The following is a 12175-nucleotide window of genomic DNA, read 5'->3' as shown; positions in this document are numbered from 1 at the left end:
GATACATTTAACCGTCAATTCCAAGTGCAGCACCTTACATGTTTGCTCAATGATTACTGGGGTCGCACGTTGTTCCGAGGGCAAAGGTTATCAAACAAATGTGTACTGAACGACTACAATTGGTGTGCTTTATTTTTGTCGACCTTGCTGTATTATTTTGCACATCCTTGTTAGATACGTCCTTTGGGTCTTGTTTGTGTTTTTTTTTTCACTTCAAAGTCAAACAAAGCATTCAACAGTGTACGTATTTTTATTAGCAGCCCCATTTTAGTGCATACGTTCTTCCAAGACTTGGAAGCCGGCAACTTAATGTTCGCAGAGCTATTCCTTCAAGCCTCTGTCGTGCACAACTGATCGAAGAAACGAGTGCATGACTGCACTTTAGCGAAGTATGGAGTACTTTGTGTTACCTAAAGAGTATTAAACAACTTTACCTGAGTTTAACTGTAGTGGGCACCAACAAATTACAGACGCCATGCAAACTCCAACGGGAGAGCGGCATGCGTTTCAGGCCGCCGATTACGCCGTCTGTGGTTCCATGCTCTTAGCGTCTCTTGCTATCGGCTTCTACTACGGTCTGAGGGGCGGTCGGCAGCACACCTCGGCCGAGTATATTCTGGCCAACCGCCGTATGACCGTGGTCCCCGTCACGCTCTCTCTCCTGGCCAGCTACTTCTCCGGTATCTCTCTACAGGGGATGCCGTCAGATGTCTACTTCAGAGGCACCATGGGCGTGTGGGCTGCCGCCCCAGTTGTGTTCAGCGGGTTCATCTCGTTGTACTTCTTCGTGCCGCTGTACTACAACATGGGAATAACATCTGTGTTTGAAGTAAGCCATTCAAGATTATAATTATTAACACCTGAATTGCACTGTTACCATAGAACTTGGCAAACTAATTCCAGCAAACTTTTCATCAAATATTATTCTCCTAATAGTCAATTACAGCAATCCTAACTGCTTCTAATGGCTCTTAAAATGCAGGCTTACGCCAGTACCTTAAACATTTGAGTGTATGAGACCGTGGTTTGAGTTTCAGCATTTATCAAACTAGTCTAAGTCTATCAAACTAATTTTACTGTCATTGTTGGTTTTACTAGTATTTGGAACTAAGATTCAACAGGGCTGTACTAGCATGTGGAGTTTTCGCCTTCATTTTCTTTGCGGTACGTATGCTTGGTAATGGCACTTTATTACTGAAATTATCAAGTAGTGCTTATTGCAATGGATGGGAACACTGCCTTGACCTTTTTTCTTTTGTTTCATCTGATAGATTCTGTACATGGGTTTGGTGACATTTGCAGTGTGCGTAGCCGCAACGGCAGGTACGATTTAAAATGTACGATATCATGCAGGGACAAGAAATGTGCCTGGTCGGGATGCGCATGTGGTTCGAGAAAACCGCATGTTAAGGCCTACCTCTCCATTTTGTGCGGCAGTGGCGTCAATCTGTTCGACAGACTGGAGGTGGGGTGACTTCAGTCAAAATACTCGGCCGAGAAAATTTTTGAAAAAGCGGGGGGGTGTTAGGTATGTACCACATGACACTATAAGCTCGCTGCAACACTTTGCCTTGCATCAAAGTGGCATGTTTAAGCTTTTGCAATGTTCTCCCCTTTGCAGCACTATCGAATACAATGTGGCTGTTAAGTCAAAAATCACCTCGAAATACCACGAGAAAGAGGGGGATAATCCGACCCCCACCCCTTGGTCAAGGAAGGGGATTCATACCCCAATCTCCCGTGATTAAGGCAATGCCCCTGTTTTTCAGTGTGCAACACTCAATCAGGTGTTTGTTAAATGAACATGCATAATAATGACAACCAAGCACTTCCTGGATTACCAATTTCAATGGTCATGTGGAACTCTGCAACAATCGAGCTGCTTCAAGATGTACTTTGCGTTGGGGAGATGTAATTTTTTTTAGTAACGGGTTTTTCATACGTCGGGCGAAACCCATAATTAAAAATTGATAACTATGCGTCATATGGCTTTCTTTTTAGGTTCAACATTTATTTCAACATTGCCCTACAAAGACACATAGATTGTACATTGCTATACTTAAGGACAAGAATGCACATATTTCAATTCAAAATACATTTAAACAATTAAATTATTACGCAGGACAAATAATATTAACACTTGAGCACAAAACCAGAGGGCAACATCTAGGTAAGTGGGTGAAGCTAAAAGCTTTTGTACCTCGACCTGGGACTGACAAGGACAAGGACTATACAAACATTAGATATACAGGAATGAAGCAAGACTTAGCCATGGCTGAATCTATCTGTCTGATGGGTACTTTGTACAATAATTTGGTGGCATCACAAAGTTTCCAAATATGTATTAAGTAGTGTCATTTTCAGTTTCTTGGCAAATGCAGGCAGAGTTGGCAATGATTTTAGAACGTCATTAAGTTTATTCCAACTTGAAATACCACGACTAGACAACATTTAGATTTACACAAAAAAATTCGTACAAATCGTTAAAACGTAGAATTTAAATTTGGCAAACAATGGAGTAGTACGATCACAATAACCAGTCTTATCAGTGATACGTACAGCTCTTTTTTGCAACTTAAGGATTTATTTAACAAATTACGTAGCTCCACCCTATGTAATTATGGAAGAGTTCAAATACGGAAGAACAAAGGAATTATATAGGGCAAGCAAAATACTGCTTGGTCAATAAAATTTTAAGCGATTCATTATGCCAGTATTTTTGAAACTTTACTTGCTACATCATTACTGTGGTCCTTCCAAGTTAAATGCTCATTAAAAATAATACCTAAAAATCGAATGCATTTTGATTGTTTCAGGTTTGTACCATTTACAGCAAATGGAATAGTTTGCGTATACCTCTTATGTTTTCCACAGAATATCATGTAATTTGATTTAAGTAAATTAATGCACATCTTGTTGGCTAAACGCCACTTATTCATATTGATAAGCTCTCCATTGATATTTTGAACGGCTGTATCAACATTAGTGTGACTGTATGAAAAGCTGGTGTCATCTGCAAAAAGGCAAAAAGATATAATATCTGATGTATTGCAGATGCCATTGATAAAAAGCAAAAACAACAAGTGATCCAATACTGAACCTTGCGGGACTCAAGATATTACATAAGCATCCGAATTAACCCAATTATATGAAACAAACTGTTTCCATTACTTAAATAACTTTTAAACCAGTTTAGCGCAGTCCCGCGGACAACATAATGTTCAATTTTACTAATCAAAATGTCGTGGTTAACAGTATCAAAATCTAAAATCTAAAAAAAAATCCCAATTGTAAATTTCTTATCATCTATATCACTTAAAAGTTTGCTTACAACATATGAAGTTGCTTGGTCTGTCGAGCGGTTTTCCCGGAAACCAAGAATTCCTCCTTTAGAGCGAAAACATGCTGTCAATACTTGGTCTTGTTTTCTTGTTTTCGTCTTCAGTCACAAGTGTAAGTTACTCGCTGGCTGTGGTGTGCCTCGTTGGTGTATGCACCGTCTATACAGTCATTGTAAGTATTAAATTCCTTAAAAACTGCAAACTTTCCTTGATGTGTCTTTATGAAAGTGAAAAGAGTGAATGAATTTTGTATTCTTGGGACACAAAGGGCGGCATGAAGGCGGTCTTGTGGACAGACACACTGCAGATGCTTGTCATATTCTCTACCATCATCATTGTCATCATCAAAGGAAACTTTGAGATGGGTGGCATCGAGAACGTCTGGAGAATCGCCGAAAAGGGGCAACGGATACAGTTGCTTAAGTGAGTTTCATTTGCGAAAAGTTTTACTACAAAAACGTACATGGCTGCATCTTTCTAACTCGAGCAGAAGTACCTCCTCATCGGCTGAAAAGAGCAATGTTTCTTGGGGAGTGTATATAGGTATGGGCCAGGTTCGGGTGGCTTGTTCGTGTATGTTCAAGAACAGCTGGCTTTCTTGTTCGTGGGTCAGCCCCTCGAAAGTCAGGAACGTGCAACCTGTTAACGCAGGCAGTTCGTGGCAAGTAACACGGCGAAGTCCTTGTCAATGTTTGGATAACTGGGCTGAATTCTTTTATGTAAAAAAGGAGCATGCATTTCTGTCTTCTGGAAAATTATTAATGTTAATTTTTTAAACTTCCAAATTGTATCCGGCCTTGTCAGCCATCTCGCAATTTTTTGTGGCTTTAAAAAAAATCAAAATCTCGAGACTTTATCCGTGTGTTCCTGTTAAACCCTGACGAGGAGGTGGTGATGTGTGATCCTGTTCCGAGGACAGTGTTCTTGGATCGTGTTCCCACTGTTCAAGAGCGAGAACAAGTCAACAAACAGGCCGCCAGAACTCGACCTTATTTTTGTAACGCTTGCATGTCGCACAGTCGGTGAACCAGCGAAGTGCAGTTCCCACCAAAAGAGATTCCGTTGCTGGGAAAGGTGCGCCCTCTCTTGGTCCCCAAGGGGTGGATATCAAGCTGCACATGTAATAATTGTTTAAGTCATTTATAACATCCGTCTTCCAGGCCATATACTGACAGCATTACGAGTGATAGATAACTCTTTCCGTAAAAGTGGAAACATATCTTTTAAAAATGACACCTCACTGAAACTAATTCCTTAAACTGACAAGCAACCTGAGGACACTCCGGGCCCGCCTTCTGATTTCAAAGACTATTTGTCAAAGTATTTATATTGAAAGACTATTTTCAATTGTTATTTTCTTCCTGAAAACCACAGTATCAGCCCCGATCCGACTGAATACTACACTGTGTGGGGACTACTCATTGGCCAGTTAGGAACTGCAGCCACTGTGCACATCAGCAACCAGTATATGGTCCAACGCTATCTGGCATGCAAGAGCCTCAACGTGGCAAAGACGTGAGTTAGTTCTGTAAGACACATTGTGACTCCACTTGCATTCCGAAGCGCTGTTAGTCACTCAGTATATAAGCAAGAAGCATAACAAGTTATATCTGGTTCGTAAAATTGCTTCTTGGCAATGTTCAGTGTGTTTTTTTGGCAAGGAATTGTTTTCTTGAAGCGAACAATCCTGAAAATTACTATCAGATTCTTTGTTCCTCTCGGCAAGGAACAGCTTTTGGTCAGTAACAATAGATGGGATGACTGAAATGACTTGACTATTAACAACAACCATTATTCTTAATACAAACTCCAGCCGTTAACCCTACCATTTCTCATCAGCGCTTTGATTGGTTTCATGGTTGGATCAACCGTCTTCACTTTCCTCTGTGTTCTGGGTGGGGTAACCATCTACGCTTACTACGCAAAGTGCGACCCCTATACCCAGGGACTCCTCGCTCAACAGGACGAGGCAAGTCTCAATACCAACGTCCATTCAAAGTGGACAGTGATTACATTCAGTTGAATAGTGTATGGTTTGGCCGATGTCAAACATGCATTCGTCCACAGTATTGTTAAGATTATTTCCAGATTGATATTTGGTAGTGAGTTACAGAGATCGGCAGTGTCATTATTTTGTTGGTTACAAATATTCCCGTTTTTCCTATTATTGTGTTTGATTGTCTGTAGATATTGCCTTACTTTATTACTGAGGTCTTCCGAGGGGCACCAGGTGTAGCTGGTTTTCTGTTATCTGGCATATTTGGAGCAGCTTTAAGGTAAATGAGAATTGCTCTTTTTAAAGTGATTGTTGAATTATTTACTGAAGTAAGTAGTTCTTGATATTGTAACCAACCTGGGTTATGGACAAACAACCAACCGCAGGATAGTGGTGCCCGCGGCAATGGTCCTTGCTGACACGCCTGCGTGCACGCCGAGCGGACCTTTCGTAGTTCCCGGTTTGTTTGTTGGGTTGTTTGTTTGTTTGTTTGTTTGTTTTTGCTTTAACTCTCGTTTTCTGTCGCTGCGGTCTATGTTGAATAGCATATGCAGTAAGGCCGCTGTGTCATATCGCTAACCCTGCGTACAAGCATGCGTACAAGCCGGCGTACATGAGGACGTCTATTATATAGCAGGGTGCCAATTCTTGCCTGCAGGGCTTGAGGGTAGATTTCCTCCAAACGGAGCGACGTTCCCTTTTTCCCGATAGCCACTTGTCGGGAAGGCTGAATCCAGGTCCACCTCATCTTCCAGCAAATCTGGATGACCTGCTAATTGAAGGCTCGTCGGCACGCTGCAGTATTTTCTCAAGAAATAAAAAAAGTCTTGTAATTTGTGATCAGGTTAATCTTGGCCAGAAATCGTTTGAGCTCCTGCCCTGGTCATGTGCTTTGAGGCTCTGAATCCAATATTTTGTGTGAATGCCACTGTAATTAACTGCATTCAGGTAATCTCCAAACTGGTATCTTTCCTCTTTCAAGCACCTTGTCGTCTGTGCTGAACGGCGTAGCTGCCTTACTAGGTGAGCATCTCGTCAAACCTTGCTGGAAGACCCTCAGTGACGAGAGATACACACTCGTCTTGAAGATCATCGGTATGAGGCACATTCTGTTAATTTTGTGGGCCTATAGTCTGCCCAATACAAAGTTTCCCTTTTTGGTTCTTCTTTTTTGAGCAACTGTTTACAATGTGTTTTTTTGTGTGAAATAAGTGCCCCTGTTTTTCAAGAATTCATTTGTTTATGTGTTTCAGCTACAGTTTTCGCACTGGTTACTTTTGGGATGGCGTTCCTGGTGCCCTTGATGGGGAGTGTCACGCCTGTAAGTTAAAAAGCAATAGCAGCCTTTTTACAGGTTAGCCATCCGAAAACACATCAACGTAAAGATGTTTGAAATTTCCAAGATCCTATATTCAAGCTGCTTATTCTCTCCAAGCTTTATTGTTTGATTTGAACTAAAATCAAGGAAATATAAACATACACCGACAAATGTTTATGTGTACCATTGACTTTTGACCGCTGAAATTTTTCAAGGGAATCATCAGGTTCATTAAAATACAGTAGGTACAAAGGAATGAAGTGGGGCCGTGCCACCCCGTCTTTTCTTTTGTATTCCTCTATTTAAATGAGCCTAGATCTGCCAGTGTTTTTATATTCCGCAGACGGTGCTTGTTATCGGCGGTGCCTCAAATGGTCCGGTTTTGGCTTTGTACCTCTTAGGGGCGTTCTACCCTCGTTGTGGCTCAAAGGTTTGTCCGACGAAGACGACAGAAACATTGGTTTGAAATTGCTCGTTTGATTTATTAGAGATATATGGTGCGTATTTGCCACAACCCTAAAATGGTCTTATGCACGAACATGAGGTTTACGGGCATTGGCTTTGCAGGCTGCCTTCGCTTCCTATGTGGTCGGAGCTGCTGTGGGTGTATGGCTGGGTGTTGGGAACATTATTCACGGCGGACCGTCTGATGCTGAATTGCCTTTATCGACAGAAGGCTGTGATGAGATGAACGTGACAACAGAGACCGTGGTAACGCAGTACGTAATGAACGGATTTGTGACGGAATACCTGAATAGTTCTTTAGCCACTGTTGAACCAACAGTAGAAAGGTTAGTGTTATCGTTTAAATTTCAAACAAGAATCTTTGATTTTAAATTGTAACCAGAAACTCCATTGAACAGAAATCTGTCAGATATTTGTCCATCTACGGCTGACAGTATGTAGGCCTAACCTGTACATGTTTTTTTTCAGCAGTGGACCAATTTTGGGGCCTCTGTATTCCGTGTCAAGAGTTTGGTACCCAACTTTGACGTGCGTTTTGTCTATTTTAGTTGGCGTTGTCAGCACCCTTATTTTCGGTGAGCACATTATATCATCTGCTTTTCAGATAAAGATGCGAATCCTTTCTGAATTCATAAACGAGGACAGTAACTGTATCCTTCCTGTTTTCGTTTCGATCATCATCAGGTGGCAATGAGCAAGGAATCGTGGATCCAAGATTGCACGTCCAGGTGCCTGACTGGTGTTATTGCGCATGGCTGTTAGGAAGGAGAAGAGTGTCATCATATGTAAAAAGTGAAGATGAAGAACTCGAGGTAAAACTACCTCCACACATTGGTTGAAGACTGTTCTTAAAGCTGGATAATAGGTGGCACAGTATTTACAGGGGCAGATCTATCTTGTAGCCACATTTGGGGTTGTACGGTATCAGCCTCTGCGTGCTTCCCGTGCATCCCTCTTGAGATACTGTCTACTGCATAAGGCAATGAATATAATTACAGCGTTCATCTTGGTTCGATTTAGGCATCATCAAATTTGTCAGTGGCTCAATGTGCTGGGATTCTTGGATCCTTTGAATTTTTGAATAATGGATTACAAAAGTTGGATTACAGTTTCGTCTATCACATGGCTAATCGGTGAAAAAGAACGGTAAAATTGCAGCTGCCTGCTTGATGAAAGTATTTCTGGGATAGCTTGTCGAACAAATGAACATTTTATTTGATTTGCTAGTATGCAATCGTAAAGGCATGCAGACATGTGGCCAAGCTCGATAGTGGTCGTAGTAGGCATCATATTAAAACATCATTATCATTTCATTTTTCTTAATCTCCCCCCCCCCCAGGAAAAGGGTTCGATGAATGCATCCGACATACTGCTGAAACAGCACAAGTCGGAAGAAACCTCTCTGTGATCCGGGTGTGAAAGACAGCCGGGACAGGCTCCAGAAATAAGACTCGGACCTGTTGTAAGATCAAGCTATATCGACGTCATGTGATCTCGATTCCAGCATTCCTTCTGCTATTGCCGTCATACTTGTCGATAATGAGTCTCGATCAAAAATTCATAAATAAGAAATTATTGGTGGAAAGCATTACTTAGTTTGAAGATGGTTATTGAGCTAAACTACCTATTGAATTATTCTTTCTGGGCCGGGAAATTGTCATTTTGCAGAAAACAATGAAAGAAGGCCAATTTTACGGTGCATATAGAGACGCATTTTAAAAAATTGTCATGATAACCGCACGCAAGGGTTGAGTTACTGTAACTCGCTCGACTGAAGGTGAGAATGTGTCCCAGACGCTGTTCAGTGAATTCAGGTTAACAACTTTTGATCTGAAATCGTTATGCAAGAAAACAAGGTATTATTTTTCTCATTCACTGACCTGAAACTGCATGCATTTGGTTTGTTCTCGCACACTTTTTAGATTTGGAATATTCATTACCTCAAGGTACCATAATGCAAAAGTGGCAGATGAATAGGACTGAATAGGGCCTGAAGTTATTGTTTTCATAGGAATATTCCTTAGTTTGCAAGTTGGAAATTCAATGTACCAGTGTCTTTAATATAAATTGATAACAACATTGCATTTAAGCAAAAGATGTTACTTTACATCTTAGTCGTTATAATAACTTAATAAAATCTGTGCAAATTTTTTTTTATTTTAATTATTTTAATGCAATTTTTTGTGCTGGAAAACAAAAGGGACTCCAAAGTATGTAAACTAAGAGCCACCGTAGATTTTTCTAAGGGAAAAACCAAGAATTTCTATTGAAAAAGACAGCTATTAAGCCAATGTTGATGGTTAAAGTTAGCAGCTTTATGATGCTGTGTAAGGCTTTTTTCCATTCATTACGAGGGGAAAACCAGGCGTTTGTTCAGTTCATATACTAGAGTTTGGAGAATTTCATGCTTTTAATGCGAAAATGAAAGGTTTGACCTTGTCTGTTTCTCCCATGCACTGAGTGCAAAACTCTGTCTATATTTCAGCGTGCATGCTTATATTTTGTGATCTCACAGGTTATTTACAATATGAGTGTCACAACGAGGAAAGTTGGGATTTTGGCTCATATCTTTGGGTATTTTGCTTATTTTACAAACACCTGCAAGGCCTATTGCATAGAGCTAGAGGCGGTCAGTTAAACTACATGTACATTCAAACCCGAGACCAGAGTTTGAGTAGGCCTACTGCATGCGTATTTTTGAGGGGGTTCCAGACAACTCGACCGTTTGCCAACTTGACTTCGGACAATTCGACCGTTGAGACAACTCGACCGTCCGGGCGTAAAAGAGGGACAAGTCGACCGTTGGGACAAGTTGTCCGTTAGGACTGTCTGCTCAGCACAGTCGTCTACTGAGGCAACGGTGTAAAATAATATAATATACATGTATGCTTTAATGATGGGATGGAATTTCATGATGTAAATACAGACAAGCCCAATTTCTAAGGGAAGTACAAAAATAGTGGTTGTAGTAAGTCTTTGCGCAATTAACCGATCTTGCACCTGCGCTGCACGTACTAGTATAAGGCCCGTATGCATTACAGTCATTTTCCCGGAGTTCCGCATAGCTTGAAATAAAACCCACTTCCTTGGTATTGTCCTTCAGTTCTACATTCTCAGACAGTTTCTGGTTTAAAGTGAAATGTAAAGTTCTTGTTGAACAAAACTGGCTTCGGAAAATTTTGGCCAAAATTCTGATTCCCGCTTTGACATTTTGGAACGGTAGCGGGAAAAAAATGACGAATAGTCTAGAGCGATATATGTCACTCACTGCGAGCGATCCCAAATCCTTTTTTTTTCATACTCAACAGTCATATAAACTCTTGCATCTAAGGTCTGTTTAACTTCAAAATAACTGTCAAAGTTGCGTTTTATTAAAAACTGGCAGAAACTGAACGCATATTATTTCCCAGTTTTGGATCGCACATTAAGTGCATGCACGCAATTATACTATTATACTAGTCATCTCGCTATACGGACGCTGCAGAGATGTCGTGACGTAATGGGTTTGTCAGCTTGTGCAGCTGAAAAAATCCCTTTCTTAATTCATTAGAATTTTTATTTATGAACCAAGTTTTTTTAAATTGAGAAATTTTTCATTAAAAGAAAAGCTTTTTACAATGGTTCTGGCTGAAAATAGATTTGCAGCTCGCGTCGTTACTTTCCGGAAACCGATCCAGAATGAGAAAAAGTGTCACCATTTTCATCGATCCTGTACGTCCGAATTAAAATTTGAAATTGATTTGGTGGTAACCATGATATCTCTAGCCTACCACACAAGGAGGACAGTGACTAAATTTCACTGGAATTAAGGATTTTTGTACAGCTGCAATCTGACTGAATAATTTTGCGATCTTGAACAGGGAAAACGACTGTATAGGCCTAATATGTGAAGCAACTGGTTGAGTTGTCTCTCTGTCAACGTCGAGTTGTCCTAACGGACGACTTGGCAAACGGTCGAGCTGTCACAATGGTCGAGTTGTCTCAACGGTCGAGTTGTCTGACGTTGAGTTGGCAAACGGTCGAGTTGTCCGACATCCTTTTTGAGGAAGTGAGGATTTTAAAATGAGGTAATTAACACTTAACACATGAAATTGAAAAGAAAGTTGCCCTAGCTTGTCATATCTTGAATTGCCAGCCAAACACTAAGGCCACCTTTTTCCTGCGTGAGTTTCACCAGGACAGTGGTGCTATTTCTTTCCAATTTTGCGTCACATCAGCCTGGCAAAAGGCAAAAAAGTCACACACACAGGTAAATACCCTTTAGCGCCGCACAATAAGTTGACTGCAGAAATGCAACGAATCCCGATGAATGGGTGCCCGACCCGCGCCAGAATGAATGCGCACGTATATATCCATTTGTTTTAGGCCTATCGCGCTAGAATTCATCAGATAATCGATGCTCAATGAGCTGAAATGAACCAGAAATATAAAAAATTAAAATGACAGTGATGAAATAAAACATACATTTTACATTACATCTAAGGTCGAGTTCGGGCGGCCTGTTCAATAGTCTTGACAAGGACGGTTTCTTGTTCTCGCGCTCGAACGGCGGGAACACGACTCAAGAACACTGTTCTCGGAACAGGATCACATCACCTCCTCGTCAGGGTTTTACAGGAACACACGGAAAAACTCGTGAGATTTTGATTTTTGAACAACTGCAAAAAGTAAAGAGATGGCTTCCAAAGCCATCGACAATGGGAAGTTTTGCAAAATGATTTTCCGTAACACAGAAATGAATGTTCCTGTTTATATAGAAAAGAATTCAGCCCATCCAAACATTAACTCGCGAATAACGTAGCCTACATGGACGCCGCCATGTTGCATGTTGCTTGTCACTAACTAACTAACTAACTAACCGGTTGTTTGTTCCCGGCGTTCGAGCGGCCGACCCACGAACAACGAAATCGAGCTTTTTAGTGAACATACGAGAACAAGCCGCCCGAATTCAACCTAAGACTATGATGGGGGAAATAATCAATTCAACTCGCACAACCCACCGCAAGTACACGCGTAAGGCTGCAACCACAGACATTAACTCTGGGTCAGACCAAG

The 12175-nt window shown here is 41.1% G+C and overlaps 1 protein-coding gene across 2 annotated transcripts; it reads left to right on the top strand.

Annotated features, from left to right (window-relative positions):
- The first annotated feature begins 475 nt into the window (after nucleotides 1–475).
- On the top strand, nucleotides 476–11222 carry LOC110978234 (sodium-coupled monocarboxylate transporter 1-like). 2 transcript variants are annotated; one of them, XM_087132666.1, is made up of 15 exons: nucleotides 476–829; nucleotides 1099–1164; nucleotides 1272–1323; nucleotides 3446–3513; nucleotides 3610–3764; nucleotides 4716–4856; nucleotides 5181–5310; nucleotides 5529–5617; nucleotides 6320–6432; nucleotides 6591–6658; nucleotides 6999–7085; nucleotides 7223–7446; nucleotides 7592–7695; nucleotides 7805–7932; nucleotides 8460–11222. In XM_087132666.1, the coding sequence occupies exons 1-15, from the start codon at nucleotides 476–478 to the stop codon at nucleotides 8526–8528; spliced, it is 1848 nt and encodes a 615-aa protein (XP_086988792.1). In that variant the 3' UTR covers nucleotides 8529–11222. The 2 variants fall into 2 exon arrangements, with proteins under 2 accessions (XP_086988792.1, XP_086988791.1); XM_087132665.1 differs by having other exon boundaries at nucleotides 7589–7695.
- Nucleotides 11223–12175: the final 953 nt, after the last annotated feature.

The sequence above is a fragment of the Acanthaster planci genome, linkage group LG02 (assembly GCF_054643075.1).
Source record: "Acanthaster planci isolate LZ-2023a linkage group LG02, COTS_SCS, whole genome shotgun sequence".
Classification (NCBI taxonomy): domain Eukaryota; kingdom Metazoa; phylum Echinodermata; class Asteroidea; order Valvatida; family Acanthasteridae; genus Acanthaster; species Acanthaster planci.
The sequence above is the reverse complement of the archived record's forward strand: the minus strand, read 5'-3'. Positions and strand labels throughout refer to the sequence as shown.